The sequence below is a fragment of the Malassezia sympodialis genome, genomic scaffold (genome assembly GCF_000349305.1).
Source record: "Malassezia sympodialis ATCC 42132 genomic scaffold, msy_sf_31, whole genome shotgun sequence".
NCBI lineage: Eukaryota > Fungi > Basidiomycota > Malasseziomycetes > Malasseziales > Malasseziaceae > Malassezia > Malassezia sympodialis.
The window spans coordinates 1-14,478 of NW_017387829.1; the positions used below are offsets into that span (position 1 = coordinate 1).

Sequence of the window (14,478 nt, forward strand, 5' to 3'; positions counted from 1 at the left end):
CGCACGTGCGGCTCGTACAGGGCCTCGTACAGCGGCGGCGCGAGCTCGCCGAGGCGCGCGACGAGCGCCGTCGTCGCCTCGAGGGCGAGGACGAGCGCTGCATCGCTGGGCGGCGTCGCGGTCGGCGTCGCGGGCGGCCACGGCGCGAGGACGTGCGTGCCGAGCGCCGCGGCCGCGCGCGCTTGCGCCGGCTCGGACAGGCGCAGCGCCTGGGCATGCAGCAGGCGGCGCAGCGCGAGGCGCACGTACGCGTCGCTCGCGAGCGTCGCGAGCTGGGCCACATGCTCCACGAGGGCGTCCCAGTGCGTCTCGAGCCACGAGACATCGTGCGCGTCCGCGAACGCTGCGTACATCTGCACGGCGCCTGCGCGTGCCTGCCAGGTCGGCGCGCTCGTGAGCGCGGCCTGGAGGATGCGCTGCGTAGCGCTGCCGTCCAGGAGGGGCGTAGGCGCCGGCGCCTTGCCGTCCGTGGGGGGGCCGCGGGCCTCCTGCGCGAGGAGCGCCGCGCCGAGGTCCGCGAGGCTCGCGCGCGTCGGCGCGTCGCACGCGGCCATACTTTTGGCCGCGAGCGAGATCCAGTGCTCGAGCTCGGCGGGCGTGCGCAGGGGCTCGTGTACGCGCGCGAGCGTGCGTACGCACGCCGCGCTCGCGCGCACCACCGGTCCGGCGGGATCGCCGAGGCCCGCGCGCAGCGTCTTGAGCACGTCCTTGGTGAGCGCGGGTGGAAACGATGCGAGGCCCGCGTTGAGGACCGTGTCGAGAAGCTCGAGGGCATAGAAGCGCAGGAGCACGGCGTGGCTGCCTTTGGCGAGGCGCACGCACACAGTAGCGAGCGAGACTTGCAGGCCGGCCGCGCTGGCATGCGCCTGCACGAGGGCGCGCGTTGTGTGCAGCGCCGCCAGCTGCTGCAGGAGGCGCTCGGGGCTCGGGTCGTGGGCGCACGACTCGTGGAGCGCTGCGAGCACGTCGTAGAGCGGCGGCTTGGGCGCGTCGGTGCGGTAGAGGTGCACGAGGCATCGCGCCAGGAGCGCACGTACGCTGCGCCCCGGCTTGGCAGCGTGCCACGACGCGCACGGCGCGCCTGGCTGGTCGGGCGCGATGCGCAGCGCGCCACACAGGTAGAGGAGGACGTCCACGAGCGAGGCGGCACCGCGCGTCTCGCCCTCATGCAAGAGGGCCTCGACGCGCGTGAGCCACGGCGGCAGGAACGTATCGATGCGGTCCTGCGCCACGGCGTCGTCCCACTCGCTCGCGTCAGGGAGAAGCGGTGTGCAGGGCGGCGCGCGGCTCGGCGCACTCGCCGCGGCCTCGGCCGGCGCTGGCGGCGGCGGGGCCTCGGACGCGGGCGACTCGGCGGGCGCTGCCTGTGGCGGCTCCACCGCTAGGGCCGCGACACGCTCCTCGAGGGGCGCATCGGGCGTGCGCACGTCGTCGGCGTCGGTCATGGCCGCCGTCCACACCCAGGGATGGAAGGTCGCAGCGAGGCGGCTTCGATTACATCAGCGGCGTCGGCGCCTCCAGCGCCGCACGACCCACGCTCATGGCGGCGGTACCCGCGCGCGCGCGCGAATGCTTGCGCACGCCGGCCGCCTTGGCGGAGAGTGGCTTGCTATGGGATGCGCCTGCGCTGTCGATCGCGTGGACGTGGCCCGTGGGCCAGGGGCCGCTCCACGACGAGGGCGACGCACGCCTCGACGCGGCGCCGGCCCTCCCGGCGTGGGCCCAGGACGCGCTGCGCGCCAAGCCGGCGGCGGAGGCGTGCTTTGCGCCGGGCACGCTGCAGTGGCACGTGTGCGAGCAGCGCGATGACCTGGCGATCGGTGGGCCGTGGGGCCCGATCGATGAGGCGCCCCGCGTCGGGCCTCTCCTGTACACGGACGACGCCGAGGCGGGCCGGCGCCACACGGATATCGTGCGCCAGCACGCCTGGATCACGTCGACGCAGGAGGCAGCGCTGCCTGCCTCGTTTTGGCACGATTTCCGCACGGCACGCGCCCAGGCGCCCGGGCCAGGTCAGACGCCGACGTCCGAGGTCGTGCGTGCTGTGCATGTCCTAGCTCGGCTGCTGGGCAATGCGCTGGCCGGTCTAGACCGCCCGGTGCCGCTGGATGGCAAGGCGTTCTCCCAGCAGCTGCGGTGGGACGTGCCGCTGCAGCGGCTCTTCGAGGCGCTCGAGTGGCGCGTCGCGCCGCTCGACGAGGCGCGCGCGGCCCTCTATGCGCCCGACCTGACCGCGAACGACGCGCTGCGCACACGCACAGCGCGAATGTGGCTCGAGCTCGCCATGCTGTGTGTGCACGAGGGGGGCACGCCGCCGCCCCTGCCGGACGCGGCGCCCGCGGCGCTCGCGTGGCACATCCAGCGCGCATCGCCCTTTGGGCCCGTCGTGCCGCCGCCGGACGTGCGTGTGCACCGCGCATGTGCGCACCTCGGCCTCGGCACACGCGAACTGGACGCGGAGCGCGCAGAGGAGCTGTACCGCTGGCAAGTGGCGTGCTTTCCCCAGCAGCGCCGCTCGGCCTTTTACGCATTGGAGCGGCTGCAGGCCACGCTGCATCTCGGCGAGCCCGTCACGACGTGCCTGGCGCTCGAGCAGAGCCAGGGTCTGTGTGCGTGGTCCGATGTGGTCCAGGCCCACGAGCGCCTCGGCCTGGGCGTGCCGGCCGAGGCCCCTGGGCTCTGGGACGACGAGCCAGCGGCGCCGGCGTCCGAGGCGGTCCTTGGCGCATACGAGTCAGCGGTGCAGGGCGTGCTGCGTCACGGCACGGACGCCGAGTACGCGTCGGCGCAGCACGCCCTGCGTACGCTGGCACAGGCGTACGCCCAGCCCGCGTGGGCCGCGCGTGCCGACGCGAATCCGTTTGACCCGATCGACCGCGCCTACGAGCTCCTGCAAGTGAGCGACGCGATTGACGACGGCCTCATCGTTGTGGGGTACGAGGTGTACGCCTCGGAGACGACGACGCGCGGGCATCTGCTGCGTCTCGCGCTCGAGGCTCTCGCCGAGGCGCGGGACAGCACGTACCTGCGCCGCTTCTTGCGGGGCGATCATCCTGTGCCCTCCGACGCCACGCTGCCGCGCGGTCTCGAGAACATTGGGAATACGTGCTACCTCAACTCCCTGCTGCAGTACGTGTGTTGGATCGCGCCGATCCGCGATATGGTGCAGGCACTGGCCGATACAGCGGTGCCGCGCACGCCGCAGCCGTGCGTAGGCGGCCGCCAGGTGACGGAGGCGGAGCAGGAGCGCGCCGATGCATGGATCACGCAGCTCCGTGCGCTGCTGCACGATATGGCCACGAGCGAGGCGCCGGCGCTCACGCCGACCAAGGAGCTGGCGTATCTTGCGCTCGTGCCGCTCGCGTGGGAAGAGGCGCAGGGCGGCGGCGCCGTCGCGCATGACGCGCTCCTAAGCCAGGTGAGCACGCAGCAGGATGTGTGTGAGTGCCTCGACAATATGCTTTTCCTCCTCGAGGTGGCGTGGGCCAGCCATGTGGCGGCGGCGCCGCCGACGGACTTGGCCCGCCTATGCACGGGCATCTCGACACAGACGCTCGTTACGCAGCCGGAGGGCCGCGTGCAGACCAAAGAGGAGGCGTTCAAGAGTGTGCCTGTGACGCTGCTGCCCGAGTCGCACGATTTGTACGATGCGCTCGACACGTTCTTTGACGAGGCGCACGTGGAGACGAGCGACGGACGCGTCCAGCGCACGATTTCGCTCACCGAGGCGCCGCCCCTGCTGCAGATCCATGTGCAGCGCGTGCAGTACGACCGAGAGAGACAGCGTGTCGTCAAAAACCAGGCGCCTCTGGCGCTCCCGGATACCCTGTATGTGGATCGCTACATGACAAGTGACGCGCCTGCGCGTGTGGCGCTGCGAGCCGCGACGCACGCGCGGCGCCAGCGCGCGGTGCAGCTGCGTGAGCAGGTGAGCGCGCTCGATAGCGTCGCGCCGGCGCTGGAGCAGCTGCGTGCGGCGCTGCCGCACGTGGCCGGCGCGGACGAGACACTCCGGGCGCTTGTGAGTGAGCACGATCCCAGCGAGCTGGCCGCCGAGGCGCAGCGCGTGCGGGGCGAGGCGCAGGCGCTGCGCGCGCAAATCTCTGAGCTGCGCGAGGCCAACCATGCGGCGTGGCAGCACGAGCAGTCTATGGCGTACGAACTAGCTAGTGTGTTTATGCACCGGGGCGAGGCGACACACGGGCACTACTTCCTGAACCAGCGCGACTTTGAGCGGAACGAATGGATCTCGTTCAACGATGCGCGTGTGACACGCATCTCCCAGGACGAGGCGGTGCATGAGTACGTTGACCTTGCTAACTACAGTCCCACGGGCGCTACATCGTACTTGGTCGTATACGTGCGGCGCGACGTACACGCGCTGCTAGGCAAGCCCCGCACGACTTAGGCGCGGCCGTACCGCGCTTTGCGGCCCAAGTCGAAGGGCAGGTACTTGTAGCGAATCATGTGCTCGATCTGGCGGCGCATCGTAATGACAAAGAGCGTCAAAAAGTACAATACGAGAATCGGCCAGAACACGGGGATATCGAAGACGCTGAATAGGGTGGCCAGGAGCGAGAGCAGAATGGCCTGCGTAGCGCTGATCCAGAACTTGAACTCGGGAAGGCGCCGAATGAAGGGGCGGAACTCGTCGTCGTCCTGCGCGCTGGGCGGATGGAACACGTCACTCATCAGGCCGCCGCTCGTCTTGGACGCGGAGGTCGGCAGACCCGGCGCGCCGTCCTCGACGTCCTGCGCGGCCAGGTCCGACTCGAACGCCGGGTCAAACTTGGGTGTGAGGAACGCGAGGAACAGGTTCAGCAGGTAGATAAAGAGCGCATAGCATACAATGTACCAGCCGTGCGCGAGCACAATGCGCAGCATGAAGAGAACCAACAAGATGCCCGTAAAGCCCCAGCGCTCCATCGTGTAGGGCGCGAGTGTGTCGATGTGGTGCTGGACGCGGCGGTGCAGGTTCGTCGCGCGCTGTATGACCATCTGCGGAGACAGTTGTGACAGCAGCGAGGCAGCGTCGCTGCGCCCGCTGCCCTGGTCCTCGGCGCGCATCATCGTCGTGGAACCTACACCGGCGCCGCGCCGCGCCGCCCCGTCACACGTGATGTGCCGCGCCTCCCTCCACACCATGCCCTATGAAGGATGGACGCCAGAGGCGGGCGCCACCGTGCCGGTGGAGCCGGCCACCTTGTCTGCGCAGGCGATGTGGACGCGCTATATTCAGCCGCGCCGGCCTGTGGTGCTGGACGGATGGCTCGACGATGCGTCCTGGAAGGCTCAGCAATGGGTATGTGCGCGCCACTCACACAGACGAACCGGGCGTACCTGGAGGAAAAGGCTGGCGATGCCGAAGTGATGGTCGAGCCGGTGCATCCCAAAGAGCAGTGCTTTGGTACGAGTATGAAGAGACAGCCTATGAAGCTGCGTGAGCTCCTGGACCGCCTTCACGATCCCGCACAGGACGGCACGTTTTACCTGACGACACAGTACGAAGCGGACGCCGATGACGCCGCGTCCGCGGCGACGGACGATGGGCCCGGCCTGGATCCCGTGCTTCCATCTCCCACGCACAAGCTGCGCGAAGACTTTCCGCTGCATCCGCGGCTTCTGGGCGATCTGGTGCTGCAACAGTGCAACCTGTGGATCGGTAGCGGTACCAAGCAACGGAGCTCGGGGTTGCACCACGACTTTCACGATAACTTGTACGTTCTCCTTCAAGGGCACAAGCGATTTGTCCTGTTTCCACCGTCGGCGCACGAGCACTTGCACATTCGCGGTAACCTCACGCACGTGCACCCGAATGGCCTGCTCGTGTACGACGACGCACCCATCCGAGCGGACGGTCTTGATGAGCTAGATGCAGCGCATTGGCGCGTCGTTGCGCGCTCGAAGCGCGCCTCGAAGAAGCGACGCGCGGATGGCAGTGTGCCTGATACATACGCTATGGCCAAAGAGGCATGGCGGAAGCTGCGCTCTGAAAGGGAAGGTGACGAGGAAGACGACGACGAGGGAGACGAAGAAGCCGACGACGATGATGATGATGCGCTTGGCGTGCTCGATGGCGGTGATGCAGAGAGCGAAGCGGGCGAGATGGACGAGGGCGAGGCGCTCCTGGCGAACCTAGACGGTGATGAGCCGCCGAGTTTCTCGCTCATAAAGTCATACCAGCTTCACAAGCACTTTGGGATCGAGCCAGCGATGAAAGCGCCTGACGGTGCCACCTCGACACTCGCACCGAGCTCGCAATGCCCTGTGCCCCTGGTCGTGGAGCTACGTGCGGGCCAAATGCTCTATTTGCCGGCCAGCTGGTTCCACGAAGTCACGTCGTGGGCGTCCGAGTCGGGGCCACATATGGCCTTCAACTACTGGATGCACCCGCCCGATGGCCAGGCATCTGCCTATGCGGACGCAGAAGTCTGGGAGGTCATTCGTGAGCGTGTAGCGGCATTATAGCAGAATTGTCCGTTAACCGTAATGTCTATGTCAATCTAGGGCTCCTGTCCCTTCTCCAGCTTCTGCTTCAGAATCCAGTCGTTGGGGCCGATGCGTGTGCCCAACAGATCAATCACTTGCTGTACATACTCTGCCACACCCTGGCCCAGGACGAGCGGATTGAGGTAGGGGTCAAGGACTGAATCGGCCTTGCACGAAGAGCCCCAAATTCGTCCAGCGAATCGGTCACGCATGAAGAACAGCACGTTTGGAAGGTTTAGGAGCTCCGTGTTGGTGTGGTCCATCTCCAAGCCCGTATTCGTGCGCAAATGCACATTCGCGCCTTGGCTGCACCACGCCTGATACGTGCCATACGCGAAACTGTATGGCACGACCAAGTCGTTCTTCGAGTGGAACATAAACACTGGTGCTCGCGGAGCGAGATTAGGATTGCTTCCGAGATTCAGCCTGCTCAACGCGGCGTTGACGCCCTCATTTTGGAAAAAGCTCGACCCGCCCTTGAAGTATGTATCCGAGATAAAGTGCTTCCCTGTTTGCGTCCACAGGTTCTCGTACATGCACATTCTGCTCGATATGTCTAGGGTCAGACGGCCCCTCGGTGTCAGGTTCTGCTGAATCCAGTGGAGCTCGGGTATCGAGGCTGACAAGCCGCCTATGCTTGCCACTGAGAAACCAGCGCCGGTCGTGCCATCGATGTACTGCAGCCAGTCCCGCACGCGCGCCACTGTGCCGCCGATGGACCAGCCCACGACATTCAGCTCAGGTGCATAGTGGTTGTGCAAACTCGCAGCCCAGCCTGTCGCAAGGGCACCGCCAGAGTAGCCATAGCCGACCACCTTGGCATGCTTCTGCATGCCGATCTGGTCAAACGACAGGGTGGCACGGATTGCATCGAGTATTGCGTGACCTTCAACGTAGCCGGACGTGAAGGCCTTCTGCGGACCCTCATGGTCGGGCACGGTCACGACCCAACCCTCGTGCAGCAGTGTCGTGAAAAAGAGCGTCTGATAAGAAATTGGCAGGTTCTTAAACACACGGCCATTCCACTGTATTGTCTGACTTGGCGCACACTCGCTCGAGTACGAGTCTTCGTACACACCCGCCACAACTAGTTTATCCTTGTCATAGTTGTCGGGGACGAGTACCGTCGTCACCGTCGTTGACGGCGAGTTCTTGTCATTCCCATTCGTACGGTACAGTAGCTGGTAACCCGTGACACCGATGGGGAAAGCACCAAACGACGCTGGCACAATCTGACGCGCTCTGAGAATCGTACCAGGAGCTGAATTTTCATACCCTTGGGGCGGTTGATAAAACGAAGCAGAGTCTCTCTTTCGCGTGAATCTGCCTGCTAGCACCTGCGTTGCAGCAGCGAGAAGCAGCACCCACACAATGCCTAACCGCAGTATCATGGTGAAGGATAGCAACGGACGATCATTTCCGACAGATGCGTCTATACTTTATTCACACGTAATGGACCAATGAGGGCGTGTGAGTAATAGAAAGTCTGCGGGCCAACCGTGAGCCTAGGTAGAAGTTCTGTGAGAATATCTCCGAAGTGGAGATACCAGGTAGCAGTCAAACCGGATTGGGTCAATCGAGTGGAGTCATGCGAACATGGCGTGCCAACCGTCTTGCATATTGACTGTGGTCATCAATTATTGCTACATATCATATTGTACACGTAATCAATTTGTCTTTCAAAGGCCAATGCGTTAACCAACGAAAGTCCCATTCTTAATTGATTCCTTAATGATGGCGTCACTTTGACCCACCTTGGTTCCCATGAGGTTCAGAATCGAGTTGAACACCTCCACAAGTCGCGCGCCCAAAATGTCAGGCTGCCAGAGGGGGTTGTCTGCCGATTCCCATTTGCACCCCGAGACAAATGGTTTGTTGCTCATACGGTCGCGAATAAACTTGAGCACCAAAGGCGTATTCATAGCCTCTGTAGATACATGGCCCATCTCTAGGCCCGTATACTGCTGGAACTGGATGTTTGCACCATTTTGGCACCAGGTCGTGGCCGTCTGGTTGGCCTTGTCGAAGGGAATAACTTCGTCGTGAACGGCATGGTACATATACATGGGAACCTTGGGAGTCAAGTCCTTGTTGCTACCCATGGACAATGTCTCTAGCAGTGCATGGATCTGAGGATCTTGTAAAAACTTTTGGCCATTTTTGACAAAGCCTGGCTGCGTAATATTCACATTTTTGAGGTTCATCACAATATCAGACATGCATCGTTCGCGAGTATACTGCAACGCAGCATTGCCTTCTGGGGTAATAATTGAACCCACATAGTCGTTCACCTCAGGGTAGGTATCCACGATGCCAGCAATACCTGCGGCCGCAAACCCTGAAAATAGACCACCATCCAGACCGTAAAAGGTGCCCGATTGGTTTGCGGGGGTACCACCAATGGCCCAGCCCACCATATTGAGTTCAGGCGCGTAAGAGTCCTTCAGTGACGCGGCCCAGCCGCCTGCAATAGCACCACCCGAATAGCCCATACCGACGATAGGCGACTTGGGGTCCATGTCAAGCTTGTCAAAGGCCAGCGTGGCTCGCGCTGCATCCAATGACGTGTGGCCCTCAATAAAGCTCGACGAGAATGCCGATAGAGGCCCTTCATGATCAGGAATAGTCGTTATCCATCCATCATTTAGCACCGACGTCCAAAGTAGCTCCTCCACCGATTGAATAGGGTTCACATCGAGAGGGGTGCCCAGCTGGACCTTGTAACTGGGTGCACATTCCGGTGAGTTCGAGTCCTCATATGGCAAGATCATTACGAGCTTGTTCTTGCGAGGGTTCTGAGGCACCAACACAGTCGTTACAGAAAATGATGGGTTATCATCCGTTGTCCCGGACGTGCGGTACAAGATCTGGTACGCCGCCTGAAGGTCAATCTTTTGAAACTGCGTAAAGCCAGCCTGAATTTCGCGCGTGGCAAGAATGTCGCCTGGCTTGGCATTTTGCCAGTCAGTTTTAGGCAAGTAGAATGGGTCTTTTGTTGGAGAGAGCGGAGAGGGTTGTTTCCGCACCTTGTGAAGTCGGTGACCCGATACCGTCCACATAGAGAGAGTGGCCAGTACGAAAAGCCACTTCACCCACATGGTAGGAATGATGCAGCGTTACAGCTACATTTCTCAACCAAGTTTATATATCAGGCGCTGCAGGTTCCATTGATCGAATGCAGTCACTTGGTCGGTGGCGGGGAAAGATGTGGAGGCTATATCCTATTGGGTTGATTTACGCCAGGAGGTGTCGGGGGAAAAAAGAAGCTCTCCTTACATGGCTTGAATAATGCTGACTGATCAGGCTGTGCAAATCCGTCGAGAGATCACGCACAGACCATTGAAATTTTCTCATGCTAGCATGGCATCTATCTCACAGGTCTACCCCTCCATCTATATTTTACAGCAAGACTTCTTGCTACTCAGAGCTTTGCTGTCCTCGTACGAGACACTTTGGTTGAAGGACTGCTTGCTCTCCGGTACATCCAACGTAGGGTTGTACTCAAAGAAGCCGTAGGGTTTCAGCATCACGCGCGAAGTCTCTGCCGGCATGATAGGGAAGTCTTCTGGTCGGGGGTTGTGGGTAAGACCAAAAGTATGCCACACAACAATGTCCTCATTTTCCACAGGATCATTGCGGGATATATAGTGGCGCAGGCCGTCATCACCAATCGACTGACTCGTGTATTTGCCGGCTGGATAAAGCTCATCATCCTTATACTTCGTGACCCAAATAGGAGCAGTGCAGTAGTTCGAGCGACGTCCGTGCCAAGAGTTAGGGTCTGATAAGATCATCTGAGAGGCTACAGGCACCAGCTTGTATCCGACAGGCTGGAGCGTAGTCGGATTGATCTTGTTCGGGTTGACAATCTTAAAGACGCGTCCCCTCTCCACATTGATGTCTTCAGTGCCCGATTGCTTTACATTGTAACTTTCAGTAGTATAGCCCACGCCATATGGGTTCGTATCCTTGTCCAGAGGCATGGGAACACTGTCCACCACTTGGACCGTGTTTCCATCGCCATCAATGCAGGGGTCGATACGCAAGCTGAAAATGTGCTGGTGGTATGGCGCCAGAACACCAGGAGCCACACGGGTACCATATGAGCAAGGGTCTTTGTTCGTGGGATCAATTGGCGTCGTGCTAAGGATGCCAGTGGCAAGCGTGTCAAACATAATCTCGCCACTTTGATCAAACACGTAGTAGAAGGCATATTCGTAGTTCGCCACGGTGATAATCATCTGCAACTGCAGTTGACGACGGCGCACGACCACAGGCTTACCTGTGACCGTATTGGTGTGCTTCCACTGGATACCTGCATCCACTTCATGGATACAAACGACGTTGGGAACTGTTTTCGGTTTGCCGTCGCCGCCCAGCAGTTGACCGTCTAGGTACTTGATCACACCCAAGCAATCACAGCCTAGGCCTAGATTGTTGGCAGCATTACCAGCACCAATATTGCCAAAGTCAAAAGCAGACTTACGCTGCAGAGGAGATCGCGGATCGCCGTAAGGCACAAACATCTCGGCCAAAGACATGCGGTAGAGAACCTCCCTGCCGTCAAAGGTGACGTCGTAAAGAACGAAGCCCTCTCGCCAGTTGAAGCCAACACGAAATCGCCACTTCTCCCACTCGATCAGATTGCCAGACACGTCAAAGCTAGGGCCTTCGGGTTGCAGGACACGTAGCGGTTTCATTGTAGTCCGTGTCTTTTGCGATTGAAGGCTATGCACGTACTCGGGCTCGATCGGCTTACTGCCTTTGTATGTACCATTTTGGATCTCCCGGCTGACCGTATCCACTCCCAGGTTGAGGTGAATGACCTTGACAACTTCACGCTTTTCCAAATCGACGATGGCCATGAAGTCAAGAGGCCACGAGTATGGGTTGGACTCCGGATCGCGTGTTTCAGGGTTGAGCATGTACATGAAGATTTGAGACATGCGAGGGTATTCCTCGTCACTGTCGCGCCCATAATCCCACGGCTCGGCAAAAACGAGGTCCATTGGGATACCCATTCGCTCCGCTTCTTTCTTGACAAGATCAGACGACAGAGTGACGTTGCGTGCAATATCCACCTCATCCATCGTCAAAGGAGGCTGGTAGATTCGTGATAGTTCTTTAAAGCCAACAATGGCACCCTCCCTCAAGTCGACCAGCACCTCAAAGTTGCGAGGAGTGTGTACGATGCCCACAAGGATACAAATGCGGCGAGGAGGAGGGGGGATAGGCTTTCCTGCACGTTCAGCACGCAGGTATTCTTGCATGACCTTCTTCGGAGGCTCCTGGACATTGCCTGCGTACCAGAATAACTCGAGTTCTGGATCAAAGCGCTGCTTTGCAATGTCGACCGCCGCTTGAAGCTCAGCTGGTGACGCTTGGTCGAAAGGGTGCGGCGTGGCACCATCTGCAATAGACGCTACTTGAGACATTCTTTGATGGAACTCTCATTCGAGGGCTTTCTTTTATGCCCTTCGTTATCAATGCTACCATCGATGAAGCACCTGGCAGGGCACCGTTATCTCCTCGGCCACCCTTGTCTAGGCGACTTATCAATGTGGAGATGATATGGAACGTTAGTCAGCCTCAACCTAATTTGCTCTCTGGTCTGGTCAAACAGATACCGCTGCGTCGGTCAAGCGACTCAATGGTCCGATCATGAAGGGTTTGCTCTCTCAATTGCGAATGACCCCATAAAAATAGATGAATACACGAACGCTATAGCATAATTAAAATAGCTCACTTTCTATGCTTCTCTGTGGCTTTCCTGATTTGTTCATTGATTAGCCCAGATAAAGAGTCGATTAATCATGTTCGTTGCGGTGATCTGGAACATGAAGTCGCCAAAACGACATGCAAATTTACAACAAACTCGACCTTGGACACAATACAGTGGGTCTCGTCTCGGGACAACGAATGGTAGAATGTTTGGAAATTTGGAGAACCTACTATTACCGCAACTGACGACGGAGAACACTGCACGGTAGCTAGTTCGATTCAACAATATACATCTGAGCTTTGTTGATCTAAGGAATCCATATTCCTGCTCCACCTACCTGGAAAGAACCTCTTCGGCTAACTGGGCGGTCGTTGGTGTGCGGAGCAGAGCTTGCATTCAGCGACCGGGAAATGCGTCGGGGAATATGCATGATAGGCAGAAATATGCAGAAGTGGAGTTGGATGCAGCCCCCCCACGTACCCCTTACGCATAAGCAAGCATACCTTAAGTCTGCGTCGCTTCTGCAGGTAAATTCCAGTGTGGAGGGGGAAGTGCATATTGAAGAGCGGCGCGCTTCGCGCCACTCTTTCCTTTTAACCCGCGCTACCTCGTTGTTTACCTTATCCTCGATGCGTTTCACCCAGCTCTTTACCCTCTTTTTCGTTTTCTTCGTTGCGGCCATGTCGGTCATGGCTGTCAACTCGCCTCGCAATGACAAGAAGCTCGACCCCCGCTTCTCGTGCGCGGACGCTATCAAGCAGGCTCCTCACGAATGCCTTGACTTCTTCTACGGCCTCGCCAAGTGCCTGAGGGACGAGCTCAAGTCCGTGAACGGTTGCCTTGAGGACTACTGGAACTACGTGTCCTCGTTTGACCAGTGCTTCTACGACTTCGTCGACTGCCTTGTCCCCAAGGGTCTGATTTGGTCGTAAATATACATTCGCATGATTAGATACGACCGCACATTTGGGCCACTGGATGGTTTAACCCAAGCCGGTTTGTTATTGCGTCGCATCGTAGTCTATGAATTTGGTAACATTGCTATAGAGACATTTTTCTTCTGCGTGAAATTGACAAGGGTGGGACCAGCCCATGGTTCCCTCGCTAGGCTTTGTGAGGCACAGAAAAATACAAATAATAGTCGTGCTTTGACTCCCAGTCGTTTAATTGTTGGACAAGGTAAACGCCACGGCCCTTGAAGCGGGGAGCGCGACGGGTCTCATTCTTCAGCGCGTTATATTGGACCAGATGAAGATTGTCCTGCTCGTAGAACACCTGGTCGTAGAACGCCTTGTCCTTGGGTTCTGCACAATTCTTCGCCACCATTTTATTCTCAAATGTTCTTAATTGGAAGCCGATGCTGCCTTTGGGGTGCTTCCTGGGAGGCGCTTTCATCGCAACGCATAAGTCACTCGAGGTGTGACGGATCTGCCAGAACGTTGAGTTCAGATTAGGTGAGACATCTTTTTGATGGCACTTGAATAGCTGGAACTTAGCCGTGCTATTATGTTCAAGCTCTGTGGCCATTTTCTGCGACCTAATAATTGGGAGAAGATTCTCCGTGGAGGTTTCATTGCTCAGAACAAGTGGGTAGGACGCAACTGCATACTTTTCTGCAATAAGAAGTCCAGGTTTTCCATCCGCTGCGCACTTGAAGGTCGAGTTGGCCGCTGCGACATTCATACCCACGAGCAAGAGGGACGCTATTATGCTTTTAAGCCACATGGTAGTGGTAGAAAACGGGAATGTAAGCGTCGAAGCCAAGTGGAGATTTCCGTTTATCCCCGCCTAAGAAAACTCCACATCCCACGACGTGCGACCACGGCCCTCGTACCAGTTGAGAGAGAGAACCTAATTAGCAGAGGGAGGTGCTAGTTCTAAATTGGACATATATCTACCCTACATATGGAGCATTTTCATGTAAATGTTCCTAGAAACATGTCATTTCTCCTGGTAAGGTGACTGGCAGTATACATGCATCTTGTCATTTCGTCAATGTGGTGAGGACAGACCTGATTATCTTCGCCTCTAAGCGATGTCCAAAATTAAATTTTCATAATAGAGCGAATGAATAGAGCACTTTGAAACTGAATGGCCGTTTTTAATGCAAAGGCTAGCAAAATTGATCGCGCATAATCATTCATTGTGTATCGAATTCCTCGAATTCCTCCAACCAGTCAACAATATATCTAGCGTTTAGAAAGACGCTTATTCAGTCTGTCTTGTTATGCGTCAGGGGACGCGGTCTGATTCTTCGTCTGACATGT

The 14,478-nt window shown here is 58.6% G+C and overlaps 6 protein-coding genes across 6 annotated transcripts; 2 read left to right on the forward strand and 4 right to left on the reverse strand.

The window, feature by feature from the left end:
- Positions 1–1,540: 1,540 nt before the first annotated feature.
- On the forward strand, positions 1,541–4,408 carry MSY001_3494 (uncharacterized protein; the record flags this gene model as incomplete). Its single annotated transcript, XM_018885395.1, has 2 exons — positions 1,541–4,302; positions 4,327–4,408. The coding sequence occupies 2 exons, from the start codon at positions 1,541–1,543 to the stop codon at positions 4,406–4,408; spliced, it is 2,844 nt and encodes a 947-aa protein (XP_018741959.1).
- On the reverse strand, positions 4,405–5,145 carry MSY001_3495 (uncharacterized protein; the record flags this gene model as incomplete). Its single annotated transcript, XM_018885396.1, has 1 exon — positions 4,405–5,145. The coding sequence occupies one exon, from the start codon at positions 5,143–5,145 to the stop codon at positions 4,405–4,407; it is 741 nt and encodes a 246-aa protein (XP_018741960.1).
- On the forward strand, positions 5,144–6,468 carry MSY001_3496 (uncharacterized protein; the record flags this gene model as incomplete). Its single annotated transcript, XM_018885397.1, has 2 exons — positions 5,144–5,302; positions 5,326–6,468. The coding sequence occupies 2 exons, from the start codon at positions 5,144–5,146 to the stop codon at positions 6,466–6,468; spliced, it is 1,302 nt and encodes a 433-aa protein (XP_018741961.1).
- A 35-nt stretch (positions 6,469–6,503) lies between these two features.
- On the reverse strand, positions 6,504–7,762 carry MSY001_3497 (uncharacterized protein; the record flags this gene model as incomplete). Its single annotated transcript, XM_018885399.1, has 2 exons — positions 6,504–7,721; positions 7,745–7,762. 2 exons carry the CDS (start codon positions 7,760–7,762, stop codon positions 6,504–6,506), a joined length of 1,236 nt encoding a protein of 411 aa, XP_018741962.1.
- A 421-nt stretch (positions 7,763–8,183) lies between these two features.
- On the reverse strand, positions 8,184–9,548 carry MSY001_3498 (uncharacterized protein; the record flags this gene model as incomplete). The annotated part of the gene is made up of 1 exon (XM_018885400.1): positions 8,184–9,548. The coding sequence occupies one exon, from the start codon at positions 9,546–9,548 to the stop codon at positions 8,184–8,186; it is 1,365 nt and encodes a 454-aa protein (XP_018741963.1).
- A 333-nt stretch (positions 9,549–9,881) lies between these two features.
- MSY001_3499 (uncharacterized protein) lies at positions 9,882–11,924 on the reverse strand (the record flags this gene model as incomplete). Its single annotated transcript, XM_018885401.1, has 1 exon — positions 9,882–11,924. One exon carries the CDS (start codon positions 11,922–11,924, stop codon positions 9,882–9,884), a length of 2,043 nt encoding a protein of 680 aa, XP_018741964.1.
- Between the last annotated feature and the right edge of the window lie 2,554 nt (positions 11,925–14,478).